General features: G+C 46.7%; 1 protein-coding gene across 2 annotated transcripts in view; it reads left to right on the forward strand.

Annotated features, from left to right (window-relative positions):
• The first annotated feature begins 3260 nt into the window (after positions 1 to 3260).
• The window catches only part of sdk1b (sidekick cell adhesion molecule 1b), a 188268-nt gene continuing 178327 nt past the window's right edge, over positions 3261 to 13201 (forward strand). For both annotated transcript variants that reach the window (XM_028973286.1, XM_028973287.1), the window contains exon 1: positions 3261 to 4008. In XM_028973286.1, coding sequence (XP_028829119.1) covers positions 3894 to 4008 — 115 coding nt within the window. In that variant the 5' untranslated portion in view covers positions 3261 to 3893. The remainder of the gene's footprint in view (positions 4009 to 13201) is intronic.

The raw sequence follows: 13201 nt of genomic DNA on the forward strand, positions 1-13201 counted from the left end.
GCCTAACTAAGGTGAATTAAACACTGTCTGTGCTTAACTGTGTGATAAAGTGGACTTAATAATTGACACTGTGCAGGGGACTTTAACAGAAGGCCAGAGAAAACAGATGCGTTTTCAGTTTAGATTTAAACACAAAGACTGAGTCCCCAACACTGACCAGCAAGCCATCTTAGGCAGTCCAGTTTATTATCCAAAGAGCGCACATTGCAGAGGAGCAGCAATGGAACCATGGTTCGGCTGTGGTTAGCTTTTAGCCTAGCTCGCTTGCTACGCTCCCGCCTCCTCACGCACCGCTTTCGCTGAACTTCCGGGCGGCCGTGTGGTCTTGGTGTTGCCGCGGTCCGCTCGCTTGGAGCCCGGACGATGCTGCATTCTCTCCAATGTGTCTTCATCAGGCTTGGTTAGATGGTAATTTCCAAGGTTGAGAAGTTGTAGACCATTGTAGAGGAGTTGGTCTGATGGTCGTAACATGACACCTATCACAAATATGTTATAAAAAGCATACTATGGTCAGGACCAGTGAAGGTTCAAACCTGTACACTCCAAAATGGCAAGTCAACTGGGCCAATAATCAGCAGGTTCATGGTACGTTTTTAAAGGTAACGCTGTAAAAAAGACCTAAAGTCTTGCCTAGGGCCCCAACTTTGTTAGGGCCAGGCCTGGACCAGTGGATAAGGGTAATTACATGGAGAAAGTAATCAGGCAAGTATAATGTAATGTAGTCAAGAAAGACAAAGTCACCCACACACCATGGTTTAATATTAATGCAGATTGATGTGGTTTAATTTGAAATATGCCAAAGTGTTCATCCTTCCAGCCTGGTCTAATCAAGGTCTAATTTTACAGCTCAGTCGTAGACTGCAGCTTTGAGCTGAGATAACCTATTAAAGTCATCACACTATCCAGGACGCGGTTCAAGTGTAATATTTGTTATGGTCCAGTTAATTATCCAATATACCACACACGACTCCTGGGAAATAAACTTGTGCACAATATTGTTAAATAGCCAACTTGAGTCTTGAGCCAAGGTGGCCAAAGCTTTTCAAAAAGTTATGCATTAAGCCTCTGAAGGTTCAAGCAGATATTTTTTCTTTTGAATTTGAAAATATCCTCAGCAGTACCGCATGTGTATTACATTTTTCAGCGAAATGCACTCACATTGAGTTGGTATGTCTGTGCTGGTGATAGGCTGTTCAGAGCTCCAAAGGAAGGTTCCTTAATCTTCCATTCCCTAACCAGGGAGCAGGATGCAGGTGGCAATGTACAGGTATGGAACACACCCATAGGCAACTCTCCATCCCTGAGGCATGCTGACCGTACACTGATTTGTGTGTAGTAACGCATCTATAACTAACAAAACAGATCACATGTACAGACCTGAGTCATCTCCACCCTTGTGGAGACTGATGTGGCTGAGAAAATGATGATGAAATGAAGAAAACAATGGATATTTTATTGCACTGTATATTGGAACAGACTAGTTAATGTCTTGTTGGAAAGGTGCACAAATGTCTATATAAGGTCCCACAAACCAAGCAAGAAGTCATACAAATTGTCTGTAGACCTCTGAGACAGTATTGTCTAAAGGTCCCAATGATCACAGTGGCCTCAATCATTCGTAAGTGGAAGAACAACCAGGAGTCTTCCGAGAGCTGGCAGCCACCTAAACTGATGATCAAAAAAGAACCCGATGGTCACTCTGTCAGAGCTCCAGAAGTCCACTGTGGACAGAGGAGAACCTTCTAGAAGGACAACCATCTACGCAGCAATCCACCAATCAGGCCTGTCTGTTGGAAGCCAGATGGAAGCAACTCCTTAGTAAAAGGCAGCCCACTTGGAGTTTGCCAAAGGGCATCTGAAGGACTCTCAAGCCATGAGAATAAAAATTTTCTGGTCTGTTGAGACAAAGCCTGAACTCTTTGGGTGAATGCTAGAAGTCACATTTGGAGGAAACCAGGCACTACTCATCACCAGGCCAATACCATCTCTACAGTGAAGCATGGTGGTTGCAGCATCATGCTGTGGGGATTTTTTCAGCTGCAGGAACTGGGAGACTAGTCAGGATAGAAGGAAACATGACTGCAGCAATGTACAGAGACATCCTGAAAACCTGCTCCAGAGCACTCTTGAAATCAGACTGGGGCAATGGTTCATCTTTCAGCAGGAAAACGACCCTAAGCACACAGCCAAGATATCAAAGGAATTTCTTCAGGACCACTCTGAATGTCCTTGTGGCCCAGCCAGAGCCCAGACTTGAATCCGATTGAACATCTCTGGAGAGATCTTAAAATGTCTGTGCACCAACACGTCCCATCTAACCTGATGGAGCTTGAGAGTTGCTGTAAAAAGGGGAATGGGCCAAACTGGCCAGGGATAGGCATGACAAGCTTATGGCTGTAATTGCTGCCAAAGGTACATCAACAAAGTGTTGAGTAAATGTTGTGACTATTTATATACATGTGATTTCTCAGGGTTTTTTTATTTATAAAGTTGCCAAAACCTCAAGAAAACTTTTTCATGTTGTAATTATGGGGTGTTGTGTGTAACATTCTGAGGAAAAAAATGATTATGAATACTTTGTGGATGCACCGTATCAAGATGGTTGCACATAATCAAGGTAAAAACAAAACTTCCAGTCATGGGCAAGCCCATCACAATTGCATCTTGCACAGCTATAGAAGTAACTGGTGAATCCAGCTATAGTTATCATCACAGAAACCACTCCTGGTGAATAATGCACACCCCTTCAGGTACAATGTCCAATTAAAATCTATCAAGCACACCTTATATATTTAGTGCCCTTTGGTGCACACAGATGAGCGGAAGGACTAAAGCAAACAAAAATAATGAATGAAACACAACATTTAGGGAAATGCTATGCTAAACATGCATTTTATAGGTGTCTTATCAAGATTCTGATACCTGCAGATCACATTAAAGGACCCAAGGAACAAAGGGGTCTTGGGGACGGTGAAACGACGTTTGGATTATCTAGGTTCTTCTGTGACGCGTCATTTTCAGAAAACACGACATTTAAGCACGTTCTCCAGCTTTCCCGCTCCCCGGCGTGGGGGCGCATCGAGCCGCTTTTTTCCTGCCCCGTTTCCACGTGCTCCGGACGAAAATACGAATCGGCGCTCCCTGAAACCCGCGGACCAATCGCAGCAGAGGAGGGCGGGGCGTGGAGAAGAAGCGGAGTGAATGGAACTTCACCCCCCCCCCGACATCCCTTTCAACACACACACACACACACACACACACACACACACACACTCGCACACGGATCGCTTTCTCCGAGCCGGTGCGGCGGGGTGAAGAAGAGCTTCTCTTCCTAAATAACCTCCTGCTTCGGGGCGGCAGGTGTTCAGCCGCTGCGCCCCAAACATCTCTCTCTCTCCATCCGCACCCCCACAAAACAACAAAAAAAACCCAACAACTTGTTACATTTGGAGCGACAAAAGCTGCGGGAGAAGGAACTGCCGTTTTAAACGCCTGGATTTGTGGATTTCGGTGAACCTTTGCTGCCGGAGGGATGTAATTTTTTCGCAGGTTTTGAACTGAGTTTTTTTCTTCTTCCCGATTTCAAACTGAAGCAAAAGAGAGGCGATTTCCCGGCTTTTTGTCGCTGAATAAAGTCCGGCCGGGAGCGGGTCGACGGTGGGTGGGACCTGTTGTCGCTGACCGGTCATTGCCAAACAAACTACAGCAGCTCGGCCGCCGGACCTGTACAGGCGGTATAAGAAGTGGACGAAGCGGGCACCGGCGCGCGGGGATGGTGGGTCGATAAAACCCGCTGGAAGAACGGGACGGGCTGCGCGCGGCACCAGGCGGCTTCCTGCCCCCCCCACCCCCTCCGGGGTCCGTCACCCAAGTGGCCGAGGGACCGACGCGACATGGCCCGCCGCGGGGAGCGCTTGCGCGCAGGGGCGGACGGGATTGCGCGCGCGCCGCGCGGGTGGATGTGGGCGCTCGCGCTGCTGTGGAGCGGCCACGTGTTGCGCGCGCAAGGTGAGCGGCTCCTGCTTCGGACCATGCGTCAGTAATTATCTTAGCTCTGTATTAATTAATGCGCGCCATAATTAACCACGGGGCGCAGTGAATCTATATACGTGTGCATAACGATTAGGCTACACTTGGGTGTATTGATCCACTGGGTGTACATGCATTTTTGTGCTGTGTGTGTGTGTGTGTGTGTGTGTGTGTGTCTGTGTGTGAAAGTGAGAGACAAAGTGAGTGGTGCAACAAAAGATGTAAAGGTCAGATGCTCTCAACACACATTTTCTCAGGTCAGAGTCTCCTCACCCTCTTTGAATGTCAGTCTGAGGGATGTGTGCGTGTGTGTGTGTGTGTGTGTGTGGCTCCCCCGCACCCAGGCCCTGTTTAATGTTATGTCTGCGCTGGGTGCGAGGGCCTTGTGTTAAATCGGATTAGTGCGGTTGCGGGGGCGCGGGGACCTGTTGCTGACTGACCGCATTAAACAGGGCCCCGCCGCCCCTCGTCTGACCCACGCGCTTCGTCCAGAGCCTCCGATTTTAACGTGCCAATGAGATTAGAGGATTTATGGCCATTTAATCACATCCCGAATCTCGATGTTTGTGTGAGAAGGCAAGGTTTTTTTTTCCTGTGAAGTTCGGCTCTCTGTGTGCAGATTTGAAATAAAAAAGGCATCTGGAGCCGGTCTCTCTGCTTTATACTCGCAGCATTTCTAAATCCAGTCAGTCCCGCCAATATGTTGGGGGGGTGGTCTTTGCGGCCTAATTCCTGACATCCCATTCATGATTCCAGCAATATAAAAGTCACCCGTCACTCAGTCTCACCATCACTTCTGCCGACTGTCACGTTCCACACTCTCCCCACACAGTTTTTCTGCAGAAATGCAGCTTACAGACAAGTTTGGACATTAGATAGTTGGACGACCCACTGAGTTGAAGTCAGTGGCCTTTCTTTCTTTCTTTCTTTCTTTCTCTCCCTCTCACTGTCTCTCCATATGCAGACTCAGCTTCCCCCCCCGGGTTTAATGTCAAGGTCTCTCGCAGCCTGGCGGGGACCCAAACCCGATCTGACTCGAGCTTGGCCGGGTATCGATCTCCGCTCTGACGCCAAACAACCAAATTGAAGCCAGCGAATTAGAATCAGCGTCACCCTTCACCTCTTATCTTAAACTTTTATGTGTTAATCCCCTCCCAGTTTGTAAAGGGCCGGTGCGTGCGTGGCGTCCCACACTGACGGGAGTTTTACGCTGCGGATGAAAGCGGGTCGGACAGGGCCGCTGGTTTAATGCGCTCGGGTCCCGGCCCCCTGCACCCCTCAGTGTAAATGGAGGTGACTGCTGCACATTAGCTCTTTGATTTGGGTCTCTGCTCTGGGGCCCTTCCGGACAGTGAGGTTAACAGGCAGCGGGGTCCGAGTGCAATAACGCCAACGCTCAGTCGCATCTATTAAATGGAATCGGGCGAGCGGTCTCCGGCCCGAGATGGATTGCCTTAATTGATAATCGAGTGATGGCGCAGAAGTCAACTGGGAAATTAGTGCCAGTCAGTCTGATTAGTGCCTCCGAACCGCGAGTTCGAGTCCGAGGCGAGCGGCGCGGCCGGATTATGATGGGAGGGGAAGGGACGAGGGAGGGATGACATGCAGGAAAGGAATGCAGGTAAAGGACGATGAAAGAGTGAGAGGAAGAAAGCAGGCGGCTGCTTGGTCTCTATTCACTGGATGGGTCAGTCGTTCCGGCAGGGACGTGATGAGCCCCGTTTTTCCAACCGTCACCAGAGGCAGAATTACAGCTTTTAAGCCATCATCCCGTCAGTCACACTTACGACGCGCGTGTGTGTGTGTGTGTGTGTGTGTGTGTGATGCTGACGCATATGGCTAATCATTAGCGCCACGGTGAGCGTGGCGAGGGAGGGAGGGATAGAAGAGAGTGTGAGAGAGGTCATCGCTGCATTCATCATCTCAGCTCCACGTCGGCACGGCGATCGCTGCCGCCCCGCTGCACATTTGCTCAGGTCCCGCTATTGTTCTTTGTTGTTTGTGTCATTCATTACCCCGCAGTAATGGCAGCACCAGTCGTGCGCGGGCATCATGGGTATTATCCCGCAGAGCTCCGTGGCCGAGGTGTGTCTGTGCAGACCGGACGTGTTGGGTGTAAATTGGATGAGAGGTTTGTTTATGTTGTGTATAAAGCGCATTATTTTAAATGGATGTGTTGGCACTGTTTTAAAAAGCACTTCTCTCTCCCCTCCCTCCCTCCCTCCCTCCCTCCCTCTGTCTCTCTCTTTCTGGATTTCACTCTCATGCATCAGTGAGAGCAGAAAATTGAGGTGTGCGCATGAAGCCGGGCGGGCTACGTGTGTGTATTCAAGTGTGTACTTCTGTGCGTCTACGGGTGTGTGTGCGTGTGTGAACGTCGTGCATGTTTATCTTAGGACAAGATGTCATACGGGGACATTTTGGTCCTGTAGTTTAGCTCGCAGAAGACAGTTTAGTCTTACAATTCCAGTAATACGAAGGTAGTTATACATTTTTTTTATAACATGTTACAGAGCCACACAGAAAAAGTGTGTGTGTGTGTGTGTGTGTATGAGCGCGCAAAAATTCCTCCCGACCTTTTGTTTGTGCACGTCTGTCTGATTTTGCGTTGGAGGATGAGCTATGAGGATTTGTGGTTTACCTGAGAGCTGTGACCACGCCCTCATGCGACGCCCCCTTTCATTCTTCCGTTCTCCGTTCCCTCGCTCAGGCATTCTGTTTGACTGAAACAGTCTGAAAAGTTTTTATTGGCAAGATTCTTTTCTGTTCCTTTCTTGTGTGTGTGTGTGTGTGTGTGTGTGTGTACGTTCTTGAAGGCAGTATTGTGTGTGCGCGCGCATTTGTGGGTGAATAAGCGCTATTGTGTCGGTTTGCGCTTGTGTGTGTGTGTGTGTGTGTGTCTGGAAATCTATTTCCCATCTCGGAGCCGTTGGCTGCCTTTTGTTATGATGTTATTGTCCTGCCCCCGACCGCCCCTCCCCCCATCCACACGCTCCATCACCGACAGCTTAACTCCGTTCTCAGACCCATGACCTGGGGTTCAGAATAGCGCTTTTCCACTGGTGGGCCCCAAGTTGGGGAGGGGGCGAAGTTTCACAGCCGGCAAAAAAGGTCATCTTAATGCTAATCGGTCATCTGTTACACCGAAACACAAATAAATACATTTATACCACATTTTACTGACCAGAAAACCATGTTCGTGTACGCCATCCCCTTATCAGGCAGCAAGGCATTACGTTTACCACTTTACCACCACCCGGTGTAACTTCTGGCTTAGTGGCGTATCAGTGCAAAGATCCCTGTACCAGATTCTCCTGCTGCCAAACTCTTATACATTTTACAGCGGAAAAAAAAAGTCTCCAGCCTGGTCCTCCCTGCCCCGCACTGCAGTAGAAACTTCAGCCAAGCCCTGCTCTGTGTGCAACTGTGACGATTTCCACTACCAAGCTCCCAAACCACCGACCACGCCTCTATATCGGCTGATGTACACGACACAAGAGCATGTGGTGATTTATCACGTTATTACACCATGATTTTATATAGGTTGGAATTGATGCTGGAACATATTCCACTTTGCGTCTTTATCAGGGATTTATCAGAGAATAAAATATTCATTGTTTTGAGGGTTGAGTGTTTGTCCTAGTTCCTAAGCTGCTTTGGATAAAAGTGTCTCCGAAATGAGGGTAGTGTTATCAATTCAGTTATCCCTAAATCACTTGTTTGGTGACATAGATCTATGTTTTTTTTTTATCCAAAGCAACAGGCATTTATAGAAATCTATAGACAGTAAACTGAACACAATGCATTTTCAGAAAAGGAAAATACCTGTTTTTTACATTTAGTATGAAAGATGAACATGAATTTACCTGCTTATTTAGAAAAAAAATAATTGTAGACAGGACAGGTCCATGTACAGAGGCATTTAGTATAGATGTCAAGAACTTCAATATATAGGGGTGTGAGAGCAGCAGCTCTGGGGTGGGAAGACCGATGCTCTGGTCTGCACCATGAATAACGTTATTTCTCGTACACAGAATTTCGTAACGTACAAGATGATAAAATAAAATGTTACTCATGAAATGTTATACATTCTTTGTTCGCTTGTTATTACAGCCGTACGTGGCGCAAAGGTCCGTCATTTTCGCTCGTACCGTCAGAGAATGCGTGGACGAATGGGCTTGGAACCCCGTCTAAATGTGACGGCGGTATTGACGCATGCTGAGAGGCTGAATGCGACATCTAGTGTTTATATGTCTATGGTGTGGTGAGAACATATTTCATCCTGTAGCAGCACTTTGTGAGTATTGTATTGTAAGTTAGGGCGCTTCACACCTACAGGCTTTAGTCCGTTTGAGTCAAACTCAGGTTCGTTCCCCCTTGGTTCATTTCGTTGGGTCCAGTGAGTTCACAGTAAATCATCACTCGCAGAGGTTTAAGTAAAACGTGTTTGTATTGGTGTTAAGGTAGTCAGTATGTCAGAAATATATTCAAATAAAGTTTTAGAGAATAATACAATGTAGTCTTATCGCACATTGTGAATTAATGAAACTATTTCAGTATAATTAGCCAGTTTCTGTTTTTTTATGACTGTGTACTTTTACGTTTATCCTGTTTTTTATTTTTTAGTTGCATGTTTTAATGCTAGCATTTTGCTGAACTGCAGAATCAACAGGTTTAGATGGATGATTGGAAGTCTTGATTTTGAGAATTTAAAAAAAATATTGGTTTTACATTGGTAACAGCTGAAGTTGTGTTTTGGAAAGAGGTGCGTGTGTGTGTGTGTGTGTGTGTGTGTGTGTGTGTGTAAATGTCTGCTGCTCCTTGTAACATGATGAGCACACGATAGACGAGACTCGGAGCCTGGACGGGATCTGTTACGTTTCCCGGCTCCCGTGCACAGCTCAGCTCCCTCACACGCTGGTCCATGTTGGAAAGCCGAGACCTGGAATTACTGTGGCAGCGTAACAGTGTGACGCAGGATATGAGGAAGGGTTTTATTTAGGCTTGCTTCACATATCTCTGGATTCCAAACATGAGGCCGTTCAGACCGCTCAGAGTTCTTGAGCGGTCGGATCGACTCCTCCAACGTACCCACAGTGCCTGCCATGTGTTGTACTGGAGGTGGTCAGGTGCTACACGTCTAGTTGTTTGCAGCTAAACCACTACAGTCAGTTCCTTTAAGGTAGAAAATGTCAACGCTGCTGTTATACCTCCCAACCGCTCAGTTTCACCGAGACAGACGGCCGCAAAAGGCCAAGTCCGGAGCTGCCCCCGAGCGTAGCTGGAGTCAACCGGCCACACGGGGCTTGTTGTTGGTTAAATTAAAAGGAACAAAGCCTGTGTGAGGTTCGCTTGTGGGAAGATGAGGATGATGATGCCGCGAGGTGCCGAGCCGTACTTTGATTTATGCTGCGCTCAGCAACGAGGGCTAAGATGCGCCCTCAGGTAACGGGTGGCGGCTAATTCGCCCAGCCGAGGGCGGCCATCACTTACGCTCAGCTGAACTCCTTCCCTCAGTCTGTCGTTCTGACTTCTTCTTTTTAGCATTTCCTCTCTTGTTCTCGCTCTCTCTGCCCACCAACATCTCTTACTCCATCCATTCGTTCCCTTTCCTCTTTCTTTCTTTCATTTCTTTTCCTTTGGACTATTGAAAGAGGCTCATTGGCGTGGAGAGATGAGTGTCACGCTCTCGCAGCAGAGGCGAGATTAAATGACTCCAAAGACAGAGGGCCATTTACATATTTCACACTGCAAATTAAAATGGATAAACTCTATCGCTCTTCTGCAATATTTCATCTTCGTTCCTATTTCTTCTCCATTCCCCCCGCTACCATTTCTTCCTCGTATCTCTACACTTGTTGATGCTTCAGGCTCTGCCATTGTTTCCCCGTTGGCTGCTTTGTTAGTCTCATTCACACCATCTTTCCTCCTCAGTCATCCCCCTCTCCTACACTCATCCCTTCTCCCTGTCTTGTTTTTGAGGTCAGATTAGCAGCGGTGCTGCTTGAAGCAACTTGTGCAAGCCACAAGGATTGAGATGGAGCGGAGGCAATTCTCTTCAGGGTGGCCGTGACGCGTTCCTTCTTTCATCTTTCCTCAGTTTCGTCCCCTGCCTCATTCCCAGCTTTGCTCTTTTTCATCCGGTTGCCCTCCCCACCTCATCCCTCTTTCCTGTGGTCTTTTTCAGGCCAGGTGCAGGCTTTGGAATAGTGGGTGGGCCATTGCTTTACCTGTGGGTGGGGGTTGGATAGCTTTAATATTGCCATGTTACTGTAGCTATAAAAAAGAAAAGAGAAAGAAGAATGTAAGAGGTTAACAATAAATTACAGTCAAAGAAACTGGAATCTACAACTTTGGAGTTCCCGTCTTAAAAAGGCCTAAACTGTGATAAACTGTGTGAGGAACAGCACATCCGAACTAAAGTGATTAAGTCTGCTTTATTATAATAGCGGTTGCTCTGGTTCTGCTCCATGTCCCAACAACATCTGGCAAGTGCTGTCTTAATACTTCAATAAATGTCAAGGCGTCACCTTAACTGAGCACCCGCACCACCCCCACCTTCAGTTCACCGCGTTGAGCGGAGCCGGCATTTCCGCCGCTCCCCTCTTCATTCACAGAGGATGAGCTGGGGAACGCTTTGAAAAGTCGACCCCCTAACAAAGCCGGCTGTAATGACGGTGTGAATTATGAGACGCTGAAGTAATGAGTTTCTGAATAATGGAGGGGGGATGTAATTCACTGAATCCTTTGGAAAGACAATATTTCAAAGATCCAAGTACTTTGTGAAATATTTTCTTATAAATAACATGTCCTGTCTGTTGGATTCTAATATCCTGTCCACCAAACAACAGGTCTATAGGAGGAATAACAGGATTCTCTTTGGAAATGGGGATTGACTGGTCTCTTTTTCGACGTCCATTCGGAACATCTTGACCAAAGCCCTGTAGAAAATCCATCTGACGAAGATTTACATCAATATAGTTTAGAAAGTGCACAAGGGCATTGACAGAACCAACATCCTTGTGGCCTGGCATGAAAACTGGCTGCCCGTGGAACACAGTCAAATTCCATCCATTATCCAGTTGCCAGTAGGTTCCACCAGCAAACATATCTCCAAACCACTCATTCTGTGAGTGTGTATCTTTTACCATTCTTCAAAATGGCTTGAATGATTATCTGCACAAAGCCAGCTATTTTTTAAAAGCAGATTCATCTTTCCATTGGGACTCTTATCTTTTATCCTTTATTCTCTCTTCATCACTCACACAGAAGATCAGGTAATAGGATCCGTAAACTAAGTGTCAGTAAAGAACTCTGTTATGGGGATTTGAGGGTTCGGTGTACCTACGATGACCTACACTGCCATTCAGGGATTTAAGAACGTTAAATTGATCAAACTCTTGTCCAGACATTGTTGACCTAAAGTAGCTGGAAGTGGCTGTAAATGGAACTTTATCACTTATAATTAGTCAATAAAGAAGCAATAAAACTGGCCTTATTCAGACTAGTTGGGTAAATGTGGCTTCAATTACATTATATACTTTTTTAAAATTTCAAATTCAATTCTTTTTATTTGTTTTCATGGAATAGAAAGACATTTCTGAGTGATCCCAAACTTTTTATAGTGTATTGTGACAGTTCCAGTCAAGTGCTGTAAACCACAAAGTGCCTTCTAAGAGTGTGTATTTCATACTTTAATTTATATTTGATGGTTTAGCTAATGAATTCAACGATCATGGGCGAGTTTCAAAAGAGGCTCTGACTGTACCCTCACATTGTATCCTTTGTTCTTTTGTCTTGTAGATGCAATGGCCTTTGTCGAGTCCACACAAAATTTAAGATGGCACAGATTGGCTGTGTTTTGGAGAGTTCTTGGCACACCTTGTACTGGCACCAAATTGTTAGCATATTAAACCCAAGGTTAAACTGGTAATTCTAATGGTAATTCTATAAATGTGTTCCATGAATAGTTTCAGGCTTTTGAAGTCCGTTGGTAAAGGACAGTTTGGGATCATTATATTGCGGTCCACGCCATTCCATCGCCACCGACCACGTGTAGCTGGGCGAGCAGGTTTTGAGGATGGCTGGCTGGCGAAATCAGGGGTCCGGGGGTCTGTAAAGGGTGTAAGGGTGGGTGGGAACAGCTGCCCTGCCTTGCCCTGCCCTGCCTCCATCGCCACGTCTTGGATTACAGCTGACAGCAGGATTCACAGCAGACGGCTGTTGCCCTGCGTTGTAGACATGACAAGGAGTGGGAAAAAGGCGCCGCCTCTACTTCTCCTCTGCTTTCTTCTTTCTTCAGTAGCTGATTTACACTCACTCCATTAACTGATTGATCCCTGTGTGTGTGTGATTTTTTTGTGTGTTGTCTGCTCAGAATAAAGGGTCTGAATTTAATTGAGCCACTTTTCCGCCAATTGCCACTGAGTTCTACTGGTAATTGGTGGAAAAGCAATGTGATTGAATGCAGCAAGTTAAAGTAGCAGGGGGCGTATGTGTAATGCAGCGTTGTGGTGTGTGAAGTATGCGTGTGTGTGTGTGTGTCGTGTGTTGCCGTGTTGTGGTGTGTATGGGGTAATGGATACAAATGCGCACATTCAAACAGGTATTCTGTCAGATGTTCACACACATATCTGGTACGAGTCTGATGAAAAGGTATCAAGATACACCAACAAACGGACACACACACACACACTTAAGCAGACCTTGAACACACCCCTGTGGTGTGTGAGAGTCTGTGCACGTATGTGTGTCAGTGCACCATGCAGTTTGCGTGTGTCTGTGTCTTCTGCAGTGGTGTGTGTGTAGACCCATGTGGGGCTGGTGTGTGTAGGACATTTGGGAGCAGAACCACAAACATTTGAGACATGTGCAGGAGGAGCACACACACACACACACACACACACACACACACACTTCATTCATCATGCCTTTGACTCCGGTGAGAGTTGTACTGTAGTTTATCAATAATACATCTGAACAGATTTGTTCCTGCAAAACTACTCTTTTTGTCAGGCTGCAGCGCTTATTTGCTGACAGGATGAAAGTTGAAGGTTTCTCGTTTTTTAATTTAAAATGCCACACTGCACATGTCTCTGTGTACACCCCCCACCCCCATCCTCTGTCTTTTGTCTTTTTGTATGGTTCAGCATTCTGGTAGCTCGCTGGTTCC

The sequence above is a fragment of the Denticeps clupeoides genome, chromosome 3, assembly GCF_900700375.1.
Source record: "Denticeps clupeoides chromosome 3, fDenClu1.1, whole genome shotgun sequence".
Lineage (NCBI taxonomy): Eukaryota > Metazoa > Chordata > Actinopteri > Clupeiformes > Denticipitidae > Denticeps > Denticeps clupeoides.